The sequence below is a fragment of the Hyperolius riggenbachi genome, chromosome 11 (assembly GCF_040937935.1).
Source record: "Hyperolius riggenbachi isolate aHypRig1 chromosome 11, aHypRig1.pri, whole genome shotgun sequence".
Classification (NCBI taxonomy): Eukaryota; Metazoa; Chordata; class Amphibia; order Anura; family Hyperoliidae; genus Hyperolius; species Hyperolius riggenbachi.
In genome coordinates this window covers 84,126,183-84,140,048 of record NC_090656.1, presented here as the reverse complement: position 1 = coordinate 84,140,048, position 13,866 = coordinate 84,126,183, and the positions used below count along the sequence as shown (strand labels likewise).

Here is a 13,866-nt window from a genome sequence, read left to right as displayed (position 1 = left end):
CTTGTGGAGGTTTAGATTACAGGGTATTTTTTCTGAGGCTGTGGATGATATCTCATTAAATCAAGCAAAGAATCATTGAATTTGATGGTAGGGCTTGACACAATTTAACCGGTTGTATCAAGTTATGGTGCCCATTAATGATACCATCTTGACTGTACAACATTGATGGCAATTTTTTCACACAAGTAGACTTTCCCAGTAGATCTTTACTCACAGAAAAAGAGCCATGCAACATCAAGTGTGGACAGACTGAAAATCTAATAAAATATAATGGTTTTGATTTAATGCTGTGGTTTCTCTTTGAAAACTGCTGAGCATTGGGTCCAGTGTCTATGAATCACAGTCATTTTACATAGCCTCTAAAATAAGCTGATCAGCAGAATGCATAATATTTATCATATCTGATTTGCATACTCTTATCCACAGACTGCTTTCCTACTTATCTACCCCGCAACACCTAGGTTGAAGACAATCATGTCACTCAATTGGAGTCAAAAGGAGAGCAGGGAGAATCCTATTAGACACGCCTACAGTATGTTTACATACCCTGACAGAATTTATGATTTCACTTGCAAACCTAAGCCCGTTTAAAAACGGGTTCTAGGTCTGTGTTTGCCGCGCGCGTCACCCGCCAAGTGGCCACCGCGTATGCACCCGCTCACACGTCACCTGCTCGGCTCCCTGGCCCCGTCCTGTCTCTGTGTAGCTGGGTCCATGCTGCGCACATGCGCAGTAGCAAAAAGCACAGACCCAGCTACACAGGGACAGCGTGACGCAGGGATACAGGGGTTTTATTATAGAGGATAACCATTTTTCACAGAGTATGAAAGATAACACAAACTTTTCTTTCACTCGTGGTTAGTGGTTTGCTGAAGCCATTTATTTGTCAAACAACTGTGTATACTCTTATTCATAACACAAACTACCCAAATAACCCCAATCAAAAATGTTCATACCACATTGATTTGGCTATGATGAAAAGTACAGCGGTCCTACTGTGAAACATGGTGGTGGATGGCTGATGTTTTGGGGATGTGTGAGCTACAAAGGCACAGGAAATTTGGTCAGAATTGATGGAAATATGAATGCAGTAAGTTAGCAAAAAATACTGGAGGAAAACTTGCCCTCTTGATCCAAAAAGCTGAGCAGGGATCATACTTGGACATTCCAACATGACAATGATCCAAAACACAAGGTCAAGACGATCTGTCACTGGCTACAGCAACATAAAGTGAAGGTCCTTGAGTGGCCCTCTCATTCTCCTGACTGCAATATCATTGAGCCATTCCGGGGAGAGCTCAAATGTGAAGTTCATGCAAGACGGCCCAAGAATTTACGGGAAATGGAGGCTTTTTGCCAGGAAGAATGGGCAGCTTAACAGTCTGAGAAGATAAAAAGCCTCATCCACAAACGCAAAAGACATCAAGCTGTCATTGATATTAACGAGGCAATACACACTATAAAGAACTAGGGTATGCAAACATTTGATCAGGGTCATTTGAGTAGTTTATGTAGGGATTATAATTTAAAAAGTAAAAAGTGTTAAGCCAACCACTACGTTTTTCATTTTGCTTTTTTATTCTTACTAGGTGGCTTAAGCCCATTTAACCAGCTGAGCGGTCTGGACGAGCTCAGCTCGTCCAACACCGCCAGCGGCTGCCGCTCAGGCCCTGCTGGGCCGATTTGAATGAAATAAAAAGCAGCACACGCAGCCGGCACTTTGCCAGCCGCGTGTGCTGCCTGATCGCCGCCGCTCTGCGGCGATTCGCCGCGAGCAGCGGCGAAAGAGGGTCCCCCCCAGCCGCCTGAGCCCAGCGTAGCCGGAACAAAAAGTTCCGGCCAGCGCTAAGGGCTGGATCGGAGGCGGCTGACGTCAGGACGTCGGCTGACGTCGATGACGTCACTCCGCTCGTCGCTATGGCGACGATATAAGCAAAACAAGGAAGGCCGCTCATTGCGGCCATCCTTGTTTATTCTGGGCGCCGGAGGCGATCGGAAGATCGCCTCCGGAGCGCCCTCTAGTGGGCTTTCATGCAGCCAACTTTCAGTTGGCTGCATGAAATAGTTTTTTTTTTATTTAAAAAAAACCCTCCCGCAGCCACCCTGGCGATTTAATCAGAACGCCAGGGTGGTTAAAAAACGGGCTGTAGGTCTGTCACCGCCATATGTCAGCTCGCATGCGTGCGCGCACACATCCGGCACGTGTACATGCCCGCCCCTCCGGGCCCTTTCCTCCCATGCAAGCTGCGCCTCATTCCCTCATTCTCATTTTTTCCTCTGAGCCATAAACTTATGAGTATAACTGTTTATGAGCTATTTACCCTTGTTTAGAATGCTGGCTTCATGCCCGGTAATGGTTAGTTGGCTAATGTGAACTATTCACCTTGTGAAGGTAGATGAGCAATCATTTAGTAAAATGCTTATATACTTTAAAGTGAGCAGACCTTATAGTAAGCATAGTATGCATAACAGTACAATCATATAAAAACGAAGAGTTATACGTTTCATTACCTCATAGCTTCGTACAACTCGCATGCCTCGTCCACCCCCTCCATACGCTGCTTTGAAGATAATAGGGAAGCCATACGTGTTGGAGAACTCCTGGGCCTCAGTCAGGCAACTGATGGGGGAATTTGTACCTGGGACAACTGGAACACCTATGTGTGAAGAGAGTACCGTGTAAGCACTAAAGTCTGCATAAAAAAAATAAAAAGTAAAAAAGGATATTAACTAATTCATTCAAATATGTGAAAGGAGGAACACTCAAGGTTCTCTATGGATTGCTGATTTTTTTATTTTTTTTTTTACAAAACTCTCTCAAAACAGCTCTCAAAACTCAAACAATTTCCGTTCCTCATTCTGTAGACAAAAGCTTAGCAGTTTTAAGAAAAATTAGGTCAATGATGATGTGATGTTCCTCTGTGGTGTCTTTAGTATTTCTTTTGTATAGCTTAGTATTATTTATAGCACTCTTCTAGCATTCTTCAGTACAGCCTTTACGACAAGTACGTATTAGCATCGCAACGGTACAAGGTGTGCTTCAGCAACGAAGACTTCAGCACTTGCCGGTTTATTCGCGCATCAGGCATCTGACGACATTAGCCACCGGCAGAACTTTACAACATCAATATTTCATATTGTACACAATAAGTGAAATTGCAAATCAATATATCATCATAGTCTATATTTGGCGAATAAAGTGAAAATATTACTCTGGGCGCTCGGAGCAAACATGCTCATCTCATAAATACAGCATCATGTAGACGATGTTAGAAGGTCTATAGTACACAGAAAATATATTGAACCATTCCCCATGTCTCATCTGTCAGAGAAGCTTTTTTTCCCTCAATATAAAAAGGTATAGTACAAATATATATGGGCACTTGTACGCTACCTTTGCACCACGGCCATCAACACAGTCCACACTGCTTCAGCGCAGCTAATTGTTGTCAATAGTATCCGTTCAAATTAGTTTGCTTAAAAAAACAGACCCATTCAGTCAGCTCCGCTGAACAGGTCACAAATTTATAAAGAGATAATTCCGGACCGCCAGCTGCTTTGCGTTGACTGATCGCTAATGCAATGCAAGTCACAGATGAAAATCGGATGCCCAAATAAAAAAACTGATCTGTTTGATGGAACAGTTTTTACCTGGATCAATTTTGATATGTGCAGTGTGAACTGGCCCTTAAGGCTTTGTTACACAGCAAGTAGAGTTGCCACAACTAGCAGCTGTATGTGTTCAAAGATATATTTAATGCAGTTGAGTGAAACTGATTTTCCAGTGACTTCAACCTGAGTTGCTGAACATTAAGAATTATACTGTTTTCTGGACTAACGTAGATGCCAGTATCAGTCTCTGGGCAATATGTTCTCTCTGCTGCTGATCACTATGAACAAGCTATCTGCAGCTGCAAATACTGTAACTTACAAGGGAGTCATCATTGCCTGGCAATAAATTTATATTGTGCATGTATACATATAGATTATTGCCAAGAGTGTCCCCTTTGTCATTCGTTATAGTGCTAGCTCCCTCTGCTTTTCACCCAGCTATTCTGGTGAGGTGGCGAGGGCTCAGATGAGAAAGCAGCAGGTCCATAGGTACCGTATATTCCGGAATATAAAGGCTTATAAGCCGATCCCCCAAATTTTACAGTCAAAATAGAGTTTTGGATATACTCGCCGTAAAAGACTACCCCTCTTCCAACGCACATCAAATAAAAATGAAAAAACCTCATATACTGGTGCTATGTATGAACAGATACTGGTGCTGTACTGTATGTGGTACCCAGTGTATGACAGAATATAGGTGATTGACTGGTTGGATTGGTCAGTTCTCCCTCTCCCCTAAGTGGATTGGTCAGCTCTCCTTGCCTATCTGTTTATCACAGCGATATGGAAAAATAGATCATGTTGTGTCCATAAAACACGCCTCTTTCACACTTCTGGCCCACCCTCGTTTCCCATTTGCCTCCGTCTCTGCCTCTCAGATCTCACACATGTGCGCCTGCGCCGCTTTACTACAGTCCTCAGCAGCGAGATCTGAGAGTCGGTAACAGGATAGGGCATATCACCCGGCATCAATTACAGCTGGCGTATAAGATGAGCCTTGACTTTTCAGGTTATTTTCAAGGGTTAAAAAGTAGTCTTGTACGACAGAATATACAGTAATAACCAGGCCCTAGGCAACTGTCTTGATTGCCTTGTAGATCTATCTCTGGGATTAGCTACTAGTTCTTGCAGCCATGCGACACTGCCTCAAATCCTATGAGCAGCAGCTACAGAAAGCAATTCACTCAGGCTGTGCTAATCATAACACATATACTGAGTGGCCAAAAAATTTGACACCCTCTAATAAAAAGTTGGTCCCCCCCTTAGCTCTGACTGCAGCCCATATTCTTATTGGTATGGACTCAACAAGATGCTGATACTGTTGCTGAGGAATGTTGGCACATGCTGACATAATGACAGCTCTAAGTTGGGTCAGACTGAATGTTGGTGTTTCCAAGCTTTGAGGTGATCTTTCGACTTCATCACACAAATGCTCAATAGGATTGAGGTCAGGGGACTGAGTTGGCCATGGAAGCAGGTTAAACACTGATTGATGTTCCTCAAACCCATTTGAGACCAATCAAGCATGGTGGCAAAGGTCCACAACAAGTGTCTTCTTTTTTTCTGAGATACCAAAAACACTCTTGATGGTCTCCTGCTGCTAAAGCCCAACCTTTGCAAAGTCCATCCAGTTTTGTGTTGGGATATGCTTTGTGATGCACCTGTGTAAGAGCCTGAATACTGATCAAGCACTTTTTAACACTTATTCATACAAAGAATGTATAGTATAGCATACCTGTTTAAGGTTTTGTTTTTAGACTTAAATTACATTTCACATATTTTTAAAGAAAATTCGTAGAATATAGAGAGTGGTTTTATCTTAGTTCTCTCCATGCCAGTTTGACTGGTTGTGTGAACATCAGAGAAATTGTTTCTTTCATACTGAAAATATATATATATTTGCCTAGGCTTTGGGATCTGTGTTTTGCAGAGTATTAAGAGGTCCAGCTGCCTAAATACTATTGTAACTTCCTGGTGGAGACTAAGCCTTTCCTTATAGTTAACCTCCAGACTAAAAATCTACTCAGCAACACTGAAAAGGATTGGTGTTTCTTTTACAGTTTCACAGCATCAGAACTTAGTTTTTCTTACCCAAGCCTCATTTTTAGCTCCACACAAGAAAACTGCCATTGCATTTTCCCTTGATACTGTGTGGTATTTCTGATGTTTTGTTTCTCCTTCAGCTGTTGTGGCACAAATTTGTTTTTTTGAATTTGAGATTTGAAGCCCAGCACACGCAGCTGGGAGGGGTGATCAGGACACAGGACAGTTGGGACAGTGTCTCATGCTCCCTGTCGCCTCCTTTCAACCAAAAAGATGGCTGCCCCCATGAATAACATGGCTGCCCCACAAAATCACAAACATTTTGCCTGATCTTTTAAAAAAGGGTGGGTAAGAGATTATATTAGAGTTTGTATATATATATATATATATATATATATATATATATATATATATATATATATATATATATATATATATATATATATATATATATATATATATATATATATATATATATATATATAAATAGTTCATCCCTCAAGTGACAACACACACTTAGCATTACAATAGCAGGCACTTTTCAAATCACTGGCAGTTGGAGAAGAACTTGCAATCTGAACCAACCCTTCTACTAGTTTTGGACATTCACCTCACTAATATATTTTACAGATTGTGACTACATTTATTCACACTTGTCAAACAGACCCTTGCCAAGCATACGTGGTGGATCATTTCCCTAGCAGGTGTCACATGAGAGCATCATGGCTTTTCATCAGGGCTGAAGCAAACGCCTCCCATACATTGCAAGAAATGCAGAGATTGGCAATACATGGAGGTTCAGTCACATTGATCTAGCGGTTTCCTGTTTGAGCTGTCAGAATCCAGTTACATAAACAAGCCTGTAGTTCTCATGTTCCAGGAGAAATCAGCTTCACAATCAATCAGTATTACAATGTCCTTTGTTTCCTTTTGCAGAAAGCACACTATAAATGGAAAACATCCCTGCGTACATGTAGGTCACAACATCTCTTTGCTTACAGATTCAAACCTGAATCAGTAACTACTGGAACAGCAGGAGGAGAAAGCAGCTGCAGAATATTTGCATAGTCAAATGTATTCTTTTCATTCAGCTGATTATGTTTAGATCAAGCAGAGAAAACTAAAGTATTAAAGGGGAACGTCAGCCTAAACAAACATACTATCATTAAATTACATTAGTTATGTTAATTAAAATAGATAGGTAATATAATCTCTTACCCACCCTTTTTTTTAAAGATCAGGGAAAATGTTTGTGATTTCATGGGGCAGCCATCTTTTTGGTTGAAAGGAGGTGACAGGGAGCATGAGACAACTCCCAACTGTCCTGTGTCCTGATCACCGCTCCCAGCTGCGTGTGCTGGGCTTCAAATCTCAAATTCAAAAAAACAAAATTTGTGCCACAACAGCAGAAGGAGAAACAAAACATCAGAAATGCCACACAGTATCAGGGGAAAAATGCCCTGGCAGTTTTCTTGTGTGCAGCTAAAAATGAGGCTTGGGTAAGAAAAACTAAGTTCTGATGCTGTGAAACTGTACAAGAAACACCAATCCTTTTCAGTGCTGCGGAGTAGATTTTTAGTCTGGAGGTTAACTTTAACCACTTGCCGACCGCACGCTTATACCGTGCGTCGGCAAAGTGGCAGCTGCAGGACCAGCGACGCAGTACTGCGTCGCCAGCTGCAGGCTGATTAATCAGGAAGCAGCCGCTCGCGCGAGCGGCTGCTTCCTGTCAAATCACGGTGGGGGGCTCCGTGAATAGCCTGCGGGCCGCCGATAGCGGCTCGCAGGCTAAATGTAAACACAAGCGGAAATAATCTGCTTTGTTTACATTGTACGGCGCTGCTGCGCAGCAGCGCCGTAAGGCAGATCGGCGATCCCCGGCCAATCAGCGGCCGGGGATCGCCGCCATGTGACAGGGGACGTCCTGTCACTGGCTGCACAGGACGGATAGCGTCCTGTGCAGCCCGGCTTACCAGGGGGGGGGCCAGGTAGGAGAGGGAGGGGGAGGATTTCGCCGCGGAGGGGGGCTTTGAGGTGCCCCCCCCCCCGCAACACCCGGCAGGCAGGAGCGATCGGACCCCCCCAGCACATCATCCCCCTAGTGGGGAAAAAAGGGGGGCGATCTGGTCGCTCTGCCTGCACGCTGATCTGTGCTGGGGGCTGCAGAGCCCACCCAGCACAGATCAGCTACAACAGCGCTGGTCCTTAAGGGGGGGTAAAGGGTGGGTCCTCAAGTGGTTAAGGAAAGGCTTTGTCTCCACCAGGAAGTTAAAATAATATTTAGGCAGCTGGACCTCTTAATACTCTGCAAAACACAGATCCCAAAGCCTAGGCAAATCAGCCGAATTACAGAACCTCATATAGATGTAAGTAGCCTCTGATTAAAAGTCAAATGTGTCTTTCAGTTTAAAGCAAGCTTTGTTTGAACAGCTGGCAATATCTTTTTCATATCACATGATATTAGTCTACAGAAAATAAAAAATATTGTGCATGGTATAAATGGTGTGGGGCTTTGGAAGTATGCTGCTAGATGAAAAATCAGCTATGATGCATACAGACTACCAGTAATTACGAGCTTAGAGGTGCACTTTCCTGTGCGTTTTTGCTTTCTTTTGCAAAGCCTACACACGCACAGCCAGTGCCACCGGTGGCAATCAAGTTCAATCATTAGGGCGACACTATAGAGGACAAGCACTATACAGACACATTGCTTAGGTATAGCAGGGCAACCTGTGCTTTTCAACTGGTGAGGTTATAGAAGCAACAGGTGAAAGACGATGAAGCAACTTCAATAAACCAGGGTATGTTAAGGTTTCTGATACTAAAAACAGGAACATTTCCATAAAAGATGGTATCTTGACTAATATACTGTGTTCTTATATTCTGCTTTTGATAAGGGACCTCAAATAACACATCAATTCAGTCAGTTCAGACTAACTCCATGTACTTGAACAGGGACAGGATGGAGCAACAATCAGGCCGCATAAATCCACATGGATGCTGAGGAAAGACCACCGCTGCTTGATTTAATTCATTTAATGGTCTTGCAGCACTAGTGTAGACTTTATTTGATAGGATTACATTTCCTCACCACCACCCCTCATTCGACAATTCACGTTTCTCCAAAGTTGAAATTTGTCAAATGAGGGCACCTCCAAAAAGTTTTATGGTTCTCAAACAAGGACACCTACAATAAAAGGAAGGGTTCAAATGCCCAGATTGGAACAACTTCTCCTTTACACTCCAAATAGCCCAAAAATGTAGGACACATAATGAAAGCACATGTCAAGTGTGAACTATCATAATTTTAAATAAATATTAAAGTATTACTTTTTGTATGGTTTCTGATTGAAGGGGAGGAGGGGCGGGGAAATCAGGTTTGATCAGAGAAAGCTTAAAGGGAACCTAAACTGAGAAGGATATGGATTTTTCCTTTTAAAATAATACTAGTTACCCAACTCTCCTGCTGTTCATGTGTCTCCAATACTTTTATCCACAGCCCCTCAACAAGCAGGCAGATCAGGTGCTCTGACTGAAGTCAGACTGGATTAGCTGCATGCTTGTTTCAGGTGTGATTCAGCCACTACTGAACCAAAGATATCAGCAGGGCTGCCAGGCAACTGGTATTGTTTAAAAGGAAACATCCATATCCCTCTCAGTTAAGGTTCCCTTTAAGAAGTGTTTATCACTTCATGTCCTCCTGATGAATGTCACAAGGAGCAGAAAAAGAAGGACATTTACTCAAAACAGAGACAGAGTTTTTTTCCCCTTCTTTTGCTGTGAGGAAGATTTAGCTTTTGCCGCTAGGTTCTATCCTGCTAAGAAAAATTTTATACATTTCCTGCCCCCATCATGAGGTCTCAACAGTAGTTCTAACCCTTTCCCAATCTACTCAATTGTAGCAATCTAGCTGGTTGCTGGCCAAGGAGGCCAATCGGGACAAACTCTGCCAAGAATCGAGCGTATGCACGGCAGCCTCAATTCATCTGCAAAACATCTGGTCTGCCAAACCATCTCGCTCCAAGTGCAGGCTAAGTCTATTCTGCTCTTTACGCCTCTGGCTCCATGTCAGTCCGTTGTGACATTGTCCCTTTGACCCGCTCCATAGCAACAAAAAGTGGCGGGGAGACAGAACATTAGGAAAACCGGCACTGCTGAAAGCTGTGTTTTAATGGAGCATTTGGTTGTAGTACAAAAGACATGCAGTGTGACAAGTCACAGTGCTGCAGTAATACAGTTGTATAAACAATCTTGAGGGATACCTTGTGGTGCGGTGGGTGCCGGGTGGTTCTAAGCCTGACGGCCGTTTCGCGCACGTCTGCGCATCTACGGAGGCTACGAAGGAAGTTGAGGGGCGGGGCAGACGAGCGGGACGTCACCGATACGTACACCAGGTTACAAATAACGGTAACCCGCCCTCCCCACTTCGTAGCCTCCGTAGATGCGCAGACGTGCGCGAAACGGCCGTCAGGCTAAGAACCACCCGGCACCCACTGCACCACAAGGTATCCCTCAAGATTGTTTATACAACTGTATTACTGCAGCACTGCGACTTGTCACACTGCATGTCTTTTGTACTACAACCAAATGCTCCATTAAAACACAGCTTTCAGCAGTGCCGGCTTTCCTAATGTTCTGTCTCCTTGCCACATCATACATCCTATCACCAGAGCACGCTCAGCTGGAAGAGGGATCAGTGAATGACCACTGCAGAATACTCGCTCTCACAGTAGTGCCAACCCGCTTCTTTCTTTGACACTTGCAACAAAATGTGTCACTAGCATGTACAGCACCTGCCCATGAGTCCTGACCCCTGTGGCAGCAGTCCTCATACATGTCAACAAGTCTTATGTTTTGAAGGTTTTCTGATAAACATGTACTGTTAAATCTAAGATCAATGCTAATCAGGAACTGCTTGGAAAACTCTGAACATTACTATGTGCACAAAATGTATTAGTTATGAAAGGAATGAAAATGTCCCCTGCCATTCTTACCAGCACTTATGGCAATGGCTCGAGCCTCTACTTTATCACCCATCTTACGGACAACGTCAGGTGAAGGGCCAATGAACCTGACACCGGCATCCATACAGGCCTGGGCAAAGTCTGACCGCTCCGACAGGAAGCCATAACCCGGGTGAATTGCATCAACGTCATTGTCCTGAGAGAAAAATGCATGAATATGGTCAATTGTCAGCAAGAACTCCACATTTAAAATTGAAAGCTATATAGTTTTAATAGGGTTGAGTGCTTTGTTAGATTTTCTTTCTTACACCAATAACAAATAGAATCAAACTTTCAAAATCAAAGTTTACTAACTGACAGCATTATAAGTCTACCGTCTCCGCAGCTTTCCAAAATATCAAGAATCAAGAGGGAAGAAAGGCTAGTTTTGCGGAGGTTAAAAAACAAACAAAAACCTTTTAAATAGAAGAAATATATAACAATAGGGACAAGAGGAATGTTATACAACATGCTGCTGTGTATGCTGCTCTAGTTTACGGATTTGCAAATACTATGTAGTGAGCATAGCAGAAACTATGATAAGCCAGATAGCTTTTGCATTGCGATCATAAATTTCTTTCTCGAGGGAAAAATGACAATTAGATCTCTTTTACATAATTTAGAAAGCCCTGAAGAGGAAGGTGCTGACTTCTGAAATCTGTCACCTATCATCATATTCAAAAGAAAATGAGCTTCCTTGCAAATGCAATGACTCTGTAGTTTTCATTTTCAGATAATTCTTAATTTGCTGCACTTAAAGCTCCACTAAACCCACAATTGAATAATGCAAATTATGAAAGAAAACATGTGAAATAGTGTAAATTATATAAATTTATAATTTAATTTTTCCTCTTAAAAATATATTTGTGAAGCCATGCTTCCTACAGCTACTATGCAGGCTTAAGACCTTTTGAACATGTTAGTTTCCAGGGAGGTCATTTATTAAGAGTGCCGGAGACAAAATATTGGTAGATTGTTAAAAATCCATGCAGAGCTGTCTCAGACATCACTAGATAGTGCAATTTCCTTCTTAGACTGTTGTAAAATAGGAGGAGTTAGGAAGGTTACTCAGACAATGCAGTATGTAAGGAAAATGTATGTTGCTGAGGTAACCAATACACCTGCTGTATTGATACCATCAGGCTACGAGTGAGGAATTCAGCAGGGCGGCAGGAGAATTTCACAAATCATGCCTAGCCTGCACTGCATAAGCTGTGTAGAAGTGCTATTAAGTGCTTTTAAGCACTTCTTAATCTGTGTCTGTTTAAGGGTGGATTTGCAATTTTCTCAACTGTAGTGCAGTTGTAGAAATGCACGCTAAACTGCTGTAGGATTTAAGAAGTTTCTTATCATGCAGAACAGTTCCACTGCTAGTAAGAACTGTTTAAGAAGAAAAAAAAAACTGTAATGCTTTGATAAATATAGCATGCGATCAGCAAGAACATCAAAAGTGAATAGAGAGCACTTTTGATGTTCATACTATGCGTGCTGCGCAGCAGTGCAATGCGCTATCACACTGCTTCATGCATTTTTTCCAAAGGGCATTGCAGATCCCATTCACTGTAATGAATGGGAACAGCAGCATAACACACAGCAATGCAGATGGTGTGCGATCAGGTGCACTTGTGTCCTGAATGCACGGCCATACGCATTGCCTAATGTGAACGAGGCCTTAACCAGTGTGTTTAATACTTCTCTGGCAAAACTTTTGAGGATCTAGTATCTTCTTGAAAGGTATACATTGCAAATGATATTCTTATTCAGTGCCAGATCCAAAGACATTTTATGGAGTTCTCCTTTCACTAATAATTAACAGATGAGAAAACTCTGGTATAGACAAAAGTATCGATCACATTCTCAAATAACAATCAGATAAATCGCTTTCATTCTGCTCAGACGTTGCTATGCACAAAGTCACAGTACGCCGAGGTGAGGAAAACAAACATCACATCTCAAATCCAAAGACAAATAAAAAATTGCCTGGAGAATAAATGACTCAGTTCTCACTATCGTGAGACAAAACAAAAATGAAGAAACAAACCGCATTTTCCCTCTCTCAACAATTACACAGGAAAGCAGGAAAAGCATCTAGGGAATCTCTTTAGATGGATAATGAAGACTTGATTTGGGGAGAATTGATTAAAATCTGTTACAAACTGAAAGAAAGAAAAATCTAAGCAAGCAGAACTACTTGCAGGCACAGCTAGATAATTTAACTAAACGTTACCATCAGAACGCCCCAGGGAGTCTACAACTTCAAATTAACGGCGTTAAACTATCTATATAAGCTATAGAATCTACTGGTGCAGAAAAAGGCCTTATAATGGAGCAGAGCTAAATTTTATCTTCAGTCACTTACATCTAGCAGAAATTTGGCAAGGAAGTGCTGGATCCCTTGGGGAAACAATCACACAACAGATAAGGAAATGTCAGGCAGTACAAATAGCAAGTATGGAAGCTAATATACACATTCAATCAGTCTCTTAAAAAAAAATACAAGGCTAAATCTTCTCTATTATAGGTACAACAGATGCATCGTTCCCAAAGATGAGCTCCCCTCTTACACCCAAAAGGCATGAATACCTCAATAACTATAAATGACACAGAAGGTGCAGCAAAACAAAATAAGGCAATAAAACTATTAGATTTTGAATGTGTTCTTTGGCAAAATGCACTTCTGCACAGAGACTGTTGAAGATATATAAATATATAAACACATCTGTTGAGAGTGGACAGATGCAGCCCAGTTCCATACGGGTAATATGGTCAACAAACTAATGCTGTTATCAAACACGTCTTTAACCTAATGAATATATTATTTATTATTCAGCATTTACATAGCATCGGCATCTTCCAAAGCACTTTAAAAAGTATATAAATATATTCATGTCTCTAACTGTTCCTCAAAGGAGTTCACAATCTAATCCCTACCATAGTCATGTGTCCATCATAGTCTAGGGCCAGTTTTAGGGGAAGCCAATAAACTAATCTGTATGTTTTTGAAATATGAGAGGAAACCTGGATGAAACCCACGCACAGAGACTTGCAGTTGCCGTGGCTGGGATTTAAGCCGGGGAACCGGTGCTGCAAGATGAGATTGCTACCCACTAGTCACTGAGCTGCCCACACACCACCGTGCTTGCCCCGTACCGTGGAAGTTGGCACTATTTCCAATTTATTTTCGTGTTTGAACTCGGAACTGCCAAAT

At 42.2% G+C, this 13,866-nt stretch overlaps 1 protein-coding gene across 6 annotated transcripts in view; it reads right to left on the bottom strand.

Moving 5' to 3' along the window:
- PC (pyruvate carboxylase) overlaps positions 1–13,866 on the bottom strand; it is a 1,086,793-nt gene that overhangs the window by 693,453 nt on the left and 379,474 nt on the right. For all 6 annotated transcript variants that reach the window (XM_068259507.1, XM_068259508.1, XM_068259509.1 and 3 more), the window contains 2 exons: positions 10,650–10,815; positions 2,512–2,657 (listed from right to left, as the gene is read on the bottom strand). In XM_068259507.1, coding sequence (XP_068115608.1) covers positions 2,512–2,657; positions 10,650–10,815 — 312 coding nt within the window. The remainder of the gene's footprint in view (positions 1–2,511; positions 2,658–10,649; positions 10,816–13,866) is intronic.